This window comes from Rhododendron vialii, chromosome 12a (assembly GCF_030253575.1).
Source record: "Rhododendron vialii isolate Sample 1 chromosome 12a, ASM3025357v1".
Classification (NCBI taxonomy): domain Eukaryota; kingdom Viridiplantae; phylum Streptophyta; class Magnoliopsida; order Ericales; family Ericaceae; genus Rhododendron; species Rhododendron vialii.
In genome coordinates, this window is record NC_080568.1 from 24927501 (window position 1) to 24940373 (window position 12873).

Here is a 12873-nt window from a genome sequence, read left to right on the forward strand (position 1 = left end):
CTGCATATTAAATTGCCATTTTAATAGCAAAAGCAACAACAAATTATCAAGAAAAGAACTCATGATACCATTACGTGAAGGAAAGCGAGCGTCAAACAGTTCCACCATATAAGCATATCCATAGTTTAACCAGCTACTGGAAAATCTTTGTCAACTTATATGGAAGAGAAGAGCTTTTCTTTTTACTACACCCCTTGAAGCTCAAAGGAAAGAGTTGCCTTTGAAACACAGTAGTCTCAAAACTACATTTGTCAATCATCCAGATTTTTTATTGGAAAATCACTGTAACACAGCTCTATGAGATCTGCCTAAATCTACCTAAATTGGATATGTTTTTGGATTAACAGTGGGGAAGTCTTCGTGTTAGGAGTCTAATAGGTACGAAAACTATACGAAAACTATCTAGTAGGGTTTCAAGATGAAAATGTGTGGGAGGGATAGACCACCAAGAAGTCATGTTGCTGGATTTTGAGATATATTAGTGCGATCTTTGTTTTACCATATCTAGGTGATATTGTATCATGGCCTACAGCTATTTGCATGCAACATAGAAGTCATCTGATTGAACTGCAATAGGGCTAGCAACTCCTATGTTCCTTTACTTTTAGATTATAAATCACATCTCATGCAATGGAATCACCAGAAAATTTAGCGCACAACTCAGCCCAATTGAAAATATAGTTGCAGTTATCACCTACCACAAGGCCTGTAATAGGGCCGCAAAGCCAGATAAATGAAGAGAAAGCATGCTCAATTCCAAGTGTCTGCAATATGGAGTCAAAGAAAAGCTAGTTACTTGATTGAATATTACATACCAACGTGTTGGAGAATGAAAAAAAAAGTAGGTGCGCATGGAAATGTATGCATGCAAATACTAATATAAGCATCTGCTCACATGTTAACGCATCTTCATAATCAATACAAAAAAAAAAAGAATGATAGCATGATGAAAAACCCGAAATCAACATCACATTTCACCAAATGCCATTTTATTCGATCAGGCAACAGGAACATTATGTAGCTTGTATGTTACTTAAATAATTTCACATTGACTCTGTCACCCTAGACAAGTCACAACCATAGCCTTTCAACCATATCTCCTACTAGACCAATGTACCACACTTAGCATCAATTCGGTTAAAATTGCAACCATAAAAGGAGAAAAGTTACTAATTTCTCCTTTTACGATTTCAATCTGCTTGCGGTTCACAGAGTTCAATTACCTATATAAGTTTGTATGCGTTCGTTTAGTGGACAAATCTGTTTGGAGTTGATATTTGGCTGAATATTGTAGTAATATAGCAAAATATAGTCCCAATATGCTAACTTATAGCAACTTTGCTCCAATGGTGGGCTACCTATTTTTACCATCACCAACATCTAATAGAAATGACATGAGAAGTACTCTATTTTAACCAAAAATCACCATTCACTTATTTATCTTGAGCTAATCTTGGCGCCAAATTATGCTAAAATATGGCAATAGCAACCAAAAAAGATATGATTACATTAGTTGATCTACGTTTTCCCGTTGCATCACTTATAGTTAATAGTAACGTTAACCAGTATAGGTCTATTTATTTTCTGACGCTTCCTCCGACATAATGGCTACTGAAGAAGCCTATACATTTAGCCAAAGCATAGCATCAGAATAGCAAATGTAAGTATCTCGTCACTTCCTAATTTTATGGACCTACACCAAATGTTGACGATTCTATTTTTTTTCCTTGATAACTAGGTTGTCCAGGCCAGCTTGCACGCACTTTGACTAATCTCGGGGTCCGGAGGGCTCATCACTTCCTAATTTTGTGGACCTAGACCAAATGTTGATGTTTGTATTTCTCTTCTTGGTTATCCAGGCCAACTTGCGTGCACCTTGACTAATCTCGGAGTCCTGAGGGCTCGTCACTTCCTAATTTTGTGGACCTAGACCAAATGTTGAAGTTTGTAATTTTTCTTTTTGGTTATCCGGGCCAGCTTGCGCGCACCTTAACCTCGGGGTCTTGAGGGCTCATCACTCCCTAATTTTATGGACCTAGACCAAATGTTGATATTTGTATTTTTCTTTTTTGACAACTAGGTGTCCGGACCAGTTTGTGCGCACCTAAACTAATCTTAGGGTCCTGAGGGCAAATCACTGATGGCCGGAGGTGTCAAATGGGCCGGGCCAGCACGGGCATGACACGTTTGAAGGTGGCATGACACGCCACAGGCACGGTGTTAGTGGGCACGCAATATGGCACGAGCACGGAAGTGAGCGGGAACGACACAGGCACGGCACGGAAGTTGGCCTGGAACGGCACGGCACGACACGACACGGTCTTAGACAGGCACAGCACGGGCACGACATAGAAGTGGGATGGGGCACGACACGATTCTAGCCAGGCACGGCACGGGCACGGGCACGGAAGTAGGATTGACATAGCACGACACAACACAACACAACACAACACGGTTCTAGTCGGGCACGGCATGACACAACACGGTTCTAGTCGGGCACGGCACGACACAGGCACGACACAGCACAATTTCTTTTCTCTTCTTTGTTTTAGTATGTTGTATAAAAAGAGGTAGGCTATTTTAGGGCTATTTAGATGTTATATGATGTCTTTTTGCATTTGTTTGCATTTGGAAGCTATTGGTTTTTTTCTATGTTAACACAATACTTCAATTTGGATGAAATATTATTTATTTCCATGTTAATTTTGTATGTAATTAGGTGAATATATGGTGGTTGGATTTATAGCAATTCGATCATTTAGATTTTGGTGCAAAGAAATGCTACCAAATGAGCATATTGGTATTGGACGCTATTGAACAGGTCAAACATAGTGAGCTGAACTTTCACAATAAACGAGTGCCATTTTATAACGTGCCAAAATGCTATGAAAAAGGACAGTGGCATGTAGCATTCTTGTACCGCTATAATTAATTCAGAGAGTATAACATTTAAAGAATGCTATTAAAGATTTAGAACCATACAGCGTTCGTGCACCGCTATAATAGAGTACTAATGGATAACGTTCCAAAAACGCTAACGCTATAAAAGAGGAAGAATTTATAGCATTAAAGAGGCACAGCACAACATGATTTAAAAAGGCACAGCACAGCATGGCACGATTCAAAAAAGTACGGCACGACATGACACGATAAAAAAGGCACGGCACGGCACGACACGACAAAAAAGGCACGGCATGACACATCACGATTAATTAATCAGGCACGGCACCACACGATTTTAAAAAGGCACGGCCCGACACGGTACGATAAAGTAAAATGGCCCAACACGGAACGCTTAAAAGTTAAAGCACGGTACGGTACGAAGCACGGTTGGCACGGCACGGCACGCACGTTTGACACCTCTTGGCCCCAAGGGTTTGGAACGTTTGCCCTTTGTGAGACAGTGAGATTCAACCTTGTGAGACCTCCTAGGGGCAAGGCTTTAGTTGCTAATTTTATGGACCTAGACCAAATGTTGATGCTTGTTATCTCTATAGCCAAAACCAGGATCAATTAAAACGAAGCAATAATACCAGTCATCCTGCATATAATAGGGAGACAAAAAAAAAGAAAGAAAGATACCTGAATGTAAGGAGTGAGGAGAGAGAGTTGCAAAGCCCAGCCGAATTGGACACCGGCGGCGACAGTGCAACTGAGAATCAACGTGAATAAGCTGGCGTGGTGCTCCGGCGGATGAGGACAAGACCTGGAGGACGGATCAGAGGATTGGATTTCACCATTAGAAGAAACCCTTGTTGTCGATTTTACCCCAAACTCAACACCATTATTATCATTATTACTACGTTGTTGTTGATGATGATGATGATTATAGTCGTCCACCCCGACGGCCACCAATTCCACCTCCTCCGCCGCGTCTTGCCTCAGGCTCCTGTACGGCACCCGGATCGATACTGCATCCATCTTTCTGTCTTTTTTTTACTATACTACAAACAAACTCACCGACTCGAGGTATACATGTTATCTAGTAGTAGTATATGTTAGATCTGAAAGACATCAATTGTGAAGTTTTTGGAATGAATACAGAGAGAGAAAGAAGGGGAGATTTGATCCAATTGTGGCGGGTTAGGAGAGTTTCAGAAGTGATGGATGAGAGAGATGATGGTATGGGGGAAGTTGCTGGTGCTGTACGTTGCGCAAAGGTTAACCAAAGCGCCCTGCTGACTTATCAACCCCCCAACGAAGACGTCGAAGAGGTCTTCTGATCGGTGAAAATTACCGAAGAGGGCCCACCGAAAGCGTCATCTTCTGCCATCGTGTTGAATTAACGGATGTTTACCACGGATCGTATGACTTCAAAACCGAGCAGTTTTGTCTCTACGTATTCAAAAAATTATACTCACCGACATTCGTTGAAGCTAGAAGGTGGAAATTTTCGACATGACACAAACACGACACGAAATTAGCGGATTAGGGTCAGTTTTTTCTGACACTATGCGATAACACGAAACGCTAAACAAGTCGGATTAGGGTTGAGAGAATTCTGACACGAACACGATACGACACGAGAATTTATGAAAGAACACGATAACACCACACGAATCCGATACGAAGTTAGCAGATTAGGGTCAGCTATTCGTGACACAAAATACGAATATTACACGACACGATAACACGAAAAGTTAAACAAGTCAAATTAGGGGTTGAGAGAATTATGACACAAACACGAAATGACACGAGCACGAACACAACACGATACTCACCCATAGTTGAAGCTGATTTTTTACATGATTCCGTAAAATATTATTTTGAAATGTCCCATTTCCAATTCAAGTAATGTCTCATTTCCTCTCCTCTAGGTTGAGACACCAATCTGGCTCTACTCCAGCTGTTGTTGATCGAAAATATACTTTTTTCGTCTCAATTTATTTGTTCAATTTAAAAAACCCAAACTTATTTATTGAAGATAATCATCACTACATTTTAAAAAGATTAACTTTTTACAAATACCTTTCAATTCAAATTGTAGTTGTCAATCCAAATCAAAAAGGAATGATAAAATGGTACTTTTGTATAACTTTTTTCTAAGTCTTCTCAAAATGGATAAACATTTTCGTGTCAATAAAAGAGTTTTTTTTTTTTTATCCCTAAATTATGCACATTTTCTTTATTTAGTCCATAAATTATCAATTTGACGATTTCATCTCTTCAACTATCATACCGTTACCTACTTAGTCCAATAAATAGATAATGAAAGTTAGGAATTTGAACTGAAAATGTCTTGTAATGCCTGTTTGAAACTCTATAAAATAAATATTTGATTATGAGAATTTTAAAGATAAAATTTAATTATGATTTTTTAAAATAAAATAAGAAAAAAATAGATCTCAATGAAAAGTCGGACAAACAAAATGGGACGCACGCAACGCAACGAGTTTCTTACCTTTAATTAAAGAGCAGTACATGTGTACTTTACTTGGCAGCCCACCGACGCTTGAATTTATTTTGGGTCAAATCACCTTCTGTCGCCTACGAACTTTATTTTCCTTCCTCCACCTGTTTGGAGAGAGAGAGAAGAGAGACCTTGTCCAATTCTGGGCCCAAAGAGAATTCTGGGCCAAAACGCCGAAAGCAATATGGAGTGGGTGATCTAGTTTTTAAGAAAAAAAACTTTTTGAAGAGAAGGTAATTTCAAACTAAAAAATTATGTGTTTACGTAAATAATTTTTTTACCAATATGGATCTTCTTTAATAGATCTCATTGAGATCCTTTAAACGGTGTAAAAAAAATTAAAAATTTATTTTTCATTTTCATTATATTTGAATTTAAAATTTCCTTCTTTTTCACAAAGTTCTTTTTTTGGAGAAAGTGGAACACCCGGAGAGTATCACACATCTCTATTATAAAACAGAAGTGTGTGGGGATAAGTTATTGCAACGGCTCAGATTTGATTGATCCAATGGTTGATGTGTGGTCTCCAACTCTCTTAAGAAAGTGTCAACAATCTTTCAAATATTTCACAAAAATGTCATCTCTTCTTTTTACCCAGCTTTTGTCGTCGGCATAATAAAAAATAAAAATTCCAGCTCCTGTCGTTTGCGCCCCCCCCCCCCCCCCCCCCCTGTAATCTTTTGAATCCCCGCCGAGGTTTATATATAATCGAGTTTTGTTATTTTGACTCCTCTTGACGTTCCGTTTTGAATGATAGTTTAGTAGTATAGTTCGCGCTCAGGTCCATGTGTTTTTTGATTCTTTTTTTTCTTTTTCTCCCTTCCTTTTTTTGTTATCATCGGGTTGTCCGTGCCTACATGGGTAGAAATTGATGCAAGTCTTGACAGAAATTGAATTTCAGAATAGTAACTTCATAGGTACATAATTTTCAACAAATTGAGCCAATTCTAATCGGGGTGGATACTGCCGTAGGCACGGGCAAACACTATGCCTCCGGTGATCGCTTACACTGAGGTTTTTCAACTAAAGCTTGAGTTCTCAGTAGCTTTTTTTGATACCCTGTTTTTTTTTCTCGCGATCCGAGCTAATTTTTTATTACTCTTTATATGGTTAGTTTATGGCGTTTGATAACTATTAGTGATTGAAGTTACATTGAGATTTTTGATTTCTAGGTTCTAATATGTTCTTTCATTTCTACAAAAATGGGTTTAATGTATGTTTTGGGAGATCTATAGTAGCACTATTTTAACTTTTTTACTTGGTATTTACTCGGATTCTATAAGCAAATTGATAGTTCTTTGTAACTACCTTAAAAGTTTAGTTGGGAGAGTGCCATAAGCACGGGTAAATTTCTTTCGTGCCACTAAGAAGATGATCACATACTACACACTAATGAATTAATTTAGTGTTTGAGCAACTAGCTAGCAAGTGCCATAGGCACAGACAATTCCAACCGAGGTGCGTAGTGCCGTAGGCACGGGCAAACATTAGTCTTACCAATAAGGTATGATGGGATCGACAAGAGTATTGATATCTCATGTATAGAGGTGGCAAACGAGCGGGGCTTGACGGATTTGGGCGGGTTAAAACGGATCGCGGGTCAAATATGAGTCAAAAAGTAAACGGATTGAAACGGGTTGGATCAAATACGGGTCAAGCCAAATCCAAATCCACCCGATCCATTTTCCTTTTCCCTTCTTTTTTTTAAAAAAATTTAATATTTAAAAAAAAAAACTAATTCCCCTATATCGAAACTCAAACTTGCTAAACAAAAATCTCACATCTATGAACCTTTCATAATCAATAAGAAAAAAAAAACTCCAAGTCATGCCTTAAAAAAAACACAAAATCGTCTCTGGTTTTACTATTAAAATCAATGATACAATATGGTTAGTTTATGTATGCAGAGAGAGACTTACGAAGAGCCGAAGCCACTGTTTAGGTTTGGATTAAAAAGTCAAGTGACTTTTTTTTTTTTGGGTCTCTATTCAAATTTTTTTTTGTATTTGCTTGTTTTGCGAGAAACTTTTTACCTCTATTAGTTCGTCTCGACGAGAAAATCTAAAAAGTAATTTGGGTGAAAGTCATAATTCTTTACTTTTCCGATTGGGGCGAATCAAAATCGTAAAATACTTGTCGCAAAACAACAAGCACAAAAAAAAGTTGAATAAGAACAAAACGAAAAAAAAACCCAAAAGATAGAGAGAGGAGCTCAAGGGACTAGAGAGAGAGAGAGAGTTTGTGTGGATAAATTTGATAGACCGAATGTGCCGAGCGCGTACCACGTGAGATATACCGATCTGGCACAAAAAAACTCCTCGTTCTTGACGGAACGAACCTTGTTAGAGTGATCCATTTTGGTGATTACCTTGTTCTCTTCACTCTTCAAAAAGAATTTTTCAAAAAATTTTCCCTAAATTCTCCCTACTTCTAACATTTTTTTCTCTATCTCTCTCCACTTTTACTCGTACTATTTTTCAAAAAAAATTTCAAAACCCAATCCAAACATAGCGTAATCTTTGAAATGGAGAGAGAGAGAGAGAGAGAATATTTGTGTGGATGTACTTATCTTACTGGATCTTTTTTCTAGCAAAAATAGTTCATTCGTTTTTTGTACATGACGTGTATAGCGGGAGCAAGAGGATGAGCGAGAGATTAGTAGATCAATTACCTGTAGTTCACTGTTTTTGCAAGGGGTGAGTCTTTTGATTCTAATCCATATTGAACTCATTTTTAATCAACTTAAACCCATGTAAATGTGGGTTTATATGGGTTCAACCCATATAAACTCATTATAAAATATGGACGGATTGGGTTGGGTTATAAGTGGACAGATTTGGGTAGGTTAAAAAATATGGGTTGAGATTGCCACCTCTACTCATGTACATACTATCTCATGTATTTATGGACTAGTGCTTACTCGTGCCTAAGGCAATTGCTAGCTAATGCCTCAAACACTAAATTGATTCATTACTGTATAGCATGTGATCCTCTAATTAGTGACACGAAAGAGAATCACTCGTGCTTATGGCACTCCCCAACTAAACTTTTAAGCTAGCTACAAAGACTTATCAATTTGCATATAGGGTTTTGGAATTGAAAGATTGGTGGCATTTATGTAATTACTACAAAGAATGTGGGCACTTACATTACATTTGCAAAGTTCATTGTCAATCTTTGGATCAAATGAATCTCAAGCCATTTTGTCAACTTGTGTTTGTGTGGTCCCCACACCCTTGTATTTTATTAGGTAGATTTGGTGTGGTTCATCTTGGGTTCCACAAAGATAATTCGAATCACTCATTATTTTTAAAATATTTTTTTATGAAGCATTGTAAAAAATCAGCTCAACCTGATATCGGTAAGATTTTTTTATGAATTTATAGGGGCGAAACTAAGCAACTGTATTTGTTTCATTTCGTTAACGAATTTGGGATCAATAAATACTCCATCCGTCTCAATTTAATAGGCTCTCATTCTATTCTAAACGGATAAAAAAATTAGTTAAATTATTAAATCGGTAAAAAAAAATTATATCCAATATGAATATTGTTTTGTAGATCTCGATTAGTTTTATAATACAATATTTTCAAAATCATATAAAACTTTATGAATTACAAAATATAATCAATTGAAAAGTAATACGAATTTTAAAAAAAAGACCGTTAAATTGGGACGGAGGGAGTAGCAACTTGCCACATAAGCAACACCCGCATTGCATTCTTATTCTTTTTCCATTTTTAACGGAGGCTTTCCATAACGAACTAATTATATGGGCAATCGCACCAAACTAGATTAAAAGAGAAGAAGAAGAAGAAGAGCATTTTAGCTAATTTACCTTGACAAATACTTAGAGCATGTACACCGATGGCTAGGTAAACTATCTTCTGAATAGTTCACAATTTTAGTTTAGCTATCAACTTTTTCTTTCGCAACCACACAAACACCATCTTTTTTACATAACACCAATTAAAATATACAATACAGATTCAACTGTTGGATTTACGTTTAGACTTGCGTCTAGGGATTAGCTAAAAACTGTACTTTAGTCAATGCTTTCAAAGGTCTAGTAAAGTTTACATTGATTCCAAACTTTGAAAACAAGACAGAATGAGCTCTATTATCCACTTTTAGCTTCACTTCACTTCTTCTACAATGAATCCTTGAAAATAAGTCATGCAGTAAATTTCTCAAATAGTTGGTGAGCCATTTTCTCCAACATTTTTGTTCATACACATGACTCCCCACAAAAAGCTCCAATCTTATCCAGAAAAATACAACACATGTATTTCAAGCCCTAACACAATAATCATGAATTCTTTGTACCATGATTTGCCTATGCCTATCAAACTCATATACAAAAACAACAAAAGTTAAGATTCATACCTATTAGCAATAGACACAATAAATTCTAGTGATTGAGAGGAAATCTTACCAAATAGCGTACAAAAAGGAAGAGAAGAGAGAGAAGGACCAGAGCGGGAGAAGAAATGCGTGGAAGAAAATTTGGTAAATTATTCAATTGCGTGTGAACAATTCTTTGGTTAAAGAAGCGAAGAACCGTAGACAAAGCCACTCTACAACATTTATCACTTTGATTAGCTAAAATAACTATAACGCCTCTTTATCTACGCTGCTACACATGCTCTTATAATAGCGCCAACAAACCCAATAAAGGCTAGATAAACTAATTGGAGCTACAGTACCTAGCCGTATTTGCCTAGTATTCACTGAAGAGAACGAAGTGAAAGCACACTTTACTAGATAGGTTATGTTGTTGAAGTTTTGATAGAAAAAAGTGACGAGCTAAAACGTAAAATTGGCATGTTCGCTAGATAGTTATTGTTGTACATGCTTTATCCATTAGTTTCTCGGATATTGAACCCCTAGAACATCGTCTAAAACAGTATTTTCGTTAGTTTAGTCCAAAAATACTCAATTGAAGACGACTTATTTTTCCGTCAATTTTGTTGTCTAAATGATGTGTTTGGTATTTTTAGTATAAACAAATGGTATTTTGATGTCTACGCAAGGACAAAAAATATAATTCATCCTGATTTTGTAGGATAAAGGAAGGAGGTACTGTTTTTTTTATAATCAGCAAGGAAGGAGGTACCGTTAAGACAAAACAATTGAAATTGCATGAAGAAAAAGGCTTCTCACTAGGAAATCGGCACAATGATTTGCTTCCCATTGCACGTGTCGGACTTCAAGAGCACTGCATGACTCCATCAGTCTCCAACTCGGGGGGGCATGCAGTGCTGTGCAGTCTCAACCGTTTAAAAATGTTTTTGATGGTCTAGATTTTAAAAAAGAACTTTTTTATGGAAGACAGACAGTCCGAATGGTGCACAACATACCCCTGGTTCATCAATCTCGTGCAATCACATATCAAAGCACTTCCTCTTCAAACCCCGGAATATTCAAATCAAAAGCCAATTTGAGGCCATCTTATAAAACAACAAACAGTCACACCTGCAAATGGGTGTTCTTCCTTTGTATTTGTTGAAATTATTTATCTTCCTTACGGGGCTAATAGTTGGGCTTATAGTGATAGTGAAATCGTTTGAGATTTTTGCTCCCCTAATGGGGCTAATAGTTGGGTTGTGCTTTGTGGAGTTGTTTTCAGTTCATGTAATTCTTCTACTGCTTGGAAAAAAAAATTCACAACCTTCATCAACAAAGAGAGATTAAAAAAGTTGAATTGAGTGATCATACATATACCACACTAGGGATTGGGTGATCATATAGCATTGCCACTAACTGTATCAATTCGATTGCAATTGACTTGAATAATAGGATCTATTTTTTTTTTTTTTGGAGCAATTAAATCTCTCAAAATTGTTTAATTTTTTTTTTTTTTCACAAATAGGATACGAAATTTCCATCTTTAACATCTAGTAGCGGGAGAGTAAAATGGCAGAGAAAAATGACAAGGGAAGAGAGAGAATACGCGATTAGTTCCCCCCGCCCCCAATATTGTATACATTGGTGGGGTTAGAGGAGAGCTAATATGTTAGTTTATAGTAAATTTCAGAGGTTATCTATAGTCCTAAATCTCAAACGCTAACGACAGGGCTCGAAGTCTGGTCTCCCACATCAGAGGTTAGAGGAGAGCTAATAGGTTAGTTCACAGTAAATTTCAGAGGTTATCCATAGTCCTAAATCTCGATCGCTAACGACAGGGCTCGAAGTCTAGCCTCCCACATCAGAAGGACAAGGAGATGCCCACTGGGCTAGAGCCCATTGGCTAGGATTAGTTCTTCACAAGGTTATTTTTTGGTTGCACTCTTAAAGTCAATTTTCAATTTGACCCGTAACCTATAAAGTTTTTAAGTTCAACCCTTATTCGGTAGTTTGAAAAATGATGTCCCAGATTCACACTCATCCTCCACTATAAATAAACCATTTTTGGAGGGGGTGGATGTAAAGTTTCGATACCATTAATTTTTTTCTTTTATTTGGGGTCAAAAGATACCATTATTTTCAGTGACATGAATTTTTGTATTTGAGAATTGAAAGAGTTAAATGATTGGCTCAACATTAAATAGAGATATAATTTAAGGCCAAGTAAAAAACGGATAATTTTTTAATCTTCTTTTGTATCCAAAAAATAAAATAAAAATGAAGCTTTTATTCTCTTCTCTTTTTCTTTTTACTCAATCAAACAAGAACAACAGAATCCTCTCCTATCCCGATTGTCAAAATAGTATAAAGAGATTCACTTACTATAACTTAAGGACTTATTTGGTTCTCAAATGAAGTGGCAATTGGTTTAAATTAAGTCAATTGTCATTTTTGTCAAATTTTTGATTTTTAGTGAGCGGAATTTAGAAAGTAATGAAACTATGGCCCAAATAAAAAGGTTGAATACACTCGAAAAAGTTTTCAAAAATAGTTTTTCCCTGTTTTTGATTCATTTCATCTAATTTTTTTTTTCAGCTTTCAATTTCTGTTATAAATTTACTAAATATCAGTACGAATTATTTAAAGATAATTAATCTATCCCGAACCCACCGGAACAAAGGGATAGGGACGGCTCCAGAATTTTAGCTTAATGGTGACAAAAACGTAAAGAATTTTTTTTGTATACAAAGCTCCATGGAAAAATAAATACACTTACTTTTTTGGTTAAAAAAATTTATCGGGTTTTTTTTTTTGAGCTATATTATCTTAGTTACTCACAAATTTAATGAATTTTCAATTACTTTAACCACATATGAATGACAGTGCTGACAATAATGAAAAACTCAAATTGTACGTAAAAAAAAAAAAATCTGAAAATTGTAAAGCAAGAAAAGTTTTAATCCATTTCCTCTGGGCGATATTATGAGACGAGAAATTGACGGGGAAATCGCGATATATAAGTTCGAACGTTAAGACAGATCAGATCAAAGACGTGTACGAATTCTGCCCCTTTCATTTATTCTTTTTTTTTTCTTTTTCTTTTTTCCTTTTCTCAC

At 36.5% G+C, this 12873-nt stretch overlaps 1 protein-coding gene across 3 annotated transcripts in view; it reads right to left on the reverse strand.

Annotated features, from left to right (window-relative positions):
• LOC131311057 (sucrose transport protein SUC3) overlaps positions 1-4226 on the reverse strand; it is a 9308-nt gene extending 5082 nt beyond the window's left edge. The window contains exons 1-2 of one of the 3 annotated variants that reach the window (XM_058338374.1): positions 3583-4226; positions 699-764 (exon numbers count right to left, since the gene is read on the reverse strand). In XM_058338374.1, coding sequence (XP_058194357.1) covers positions 699-764; positions 3583-3921 — 405 coding nt within the window. In that variant the 5' untranslated portion in view covers positions 3922-4226. Of the gene's footprint in view, positions 1-694; positions 765-3582 lie in introns of those variants that run through there. The other 2 variants (XM_058338375.1, XM_058338377.1) reach the window with 2 other exon arrangements.
• Between the last annotated feature and the right edge of the window lie 8647 nt (positions 4227-12873).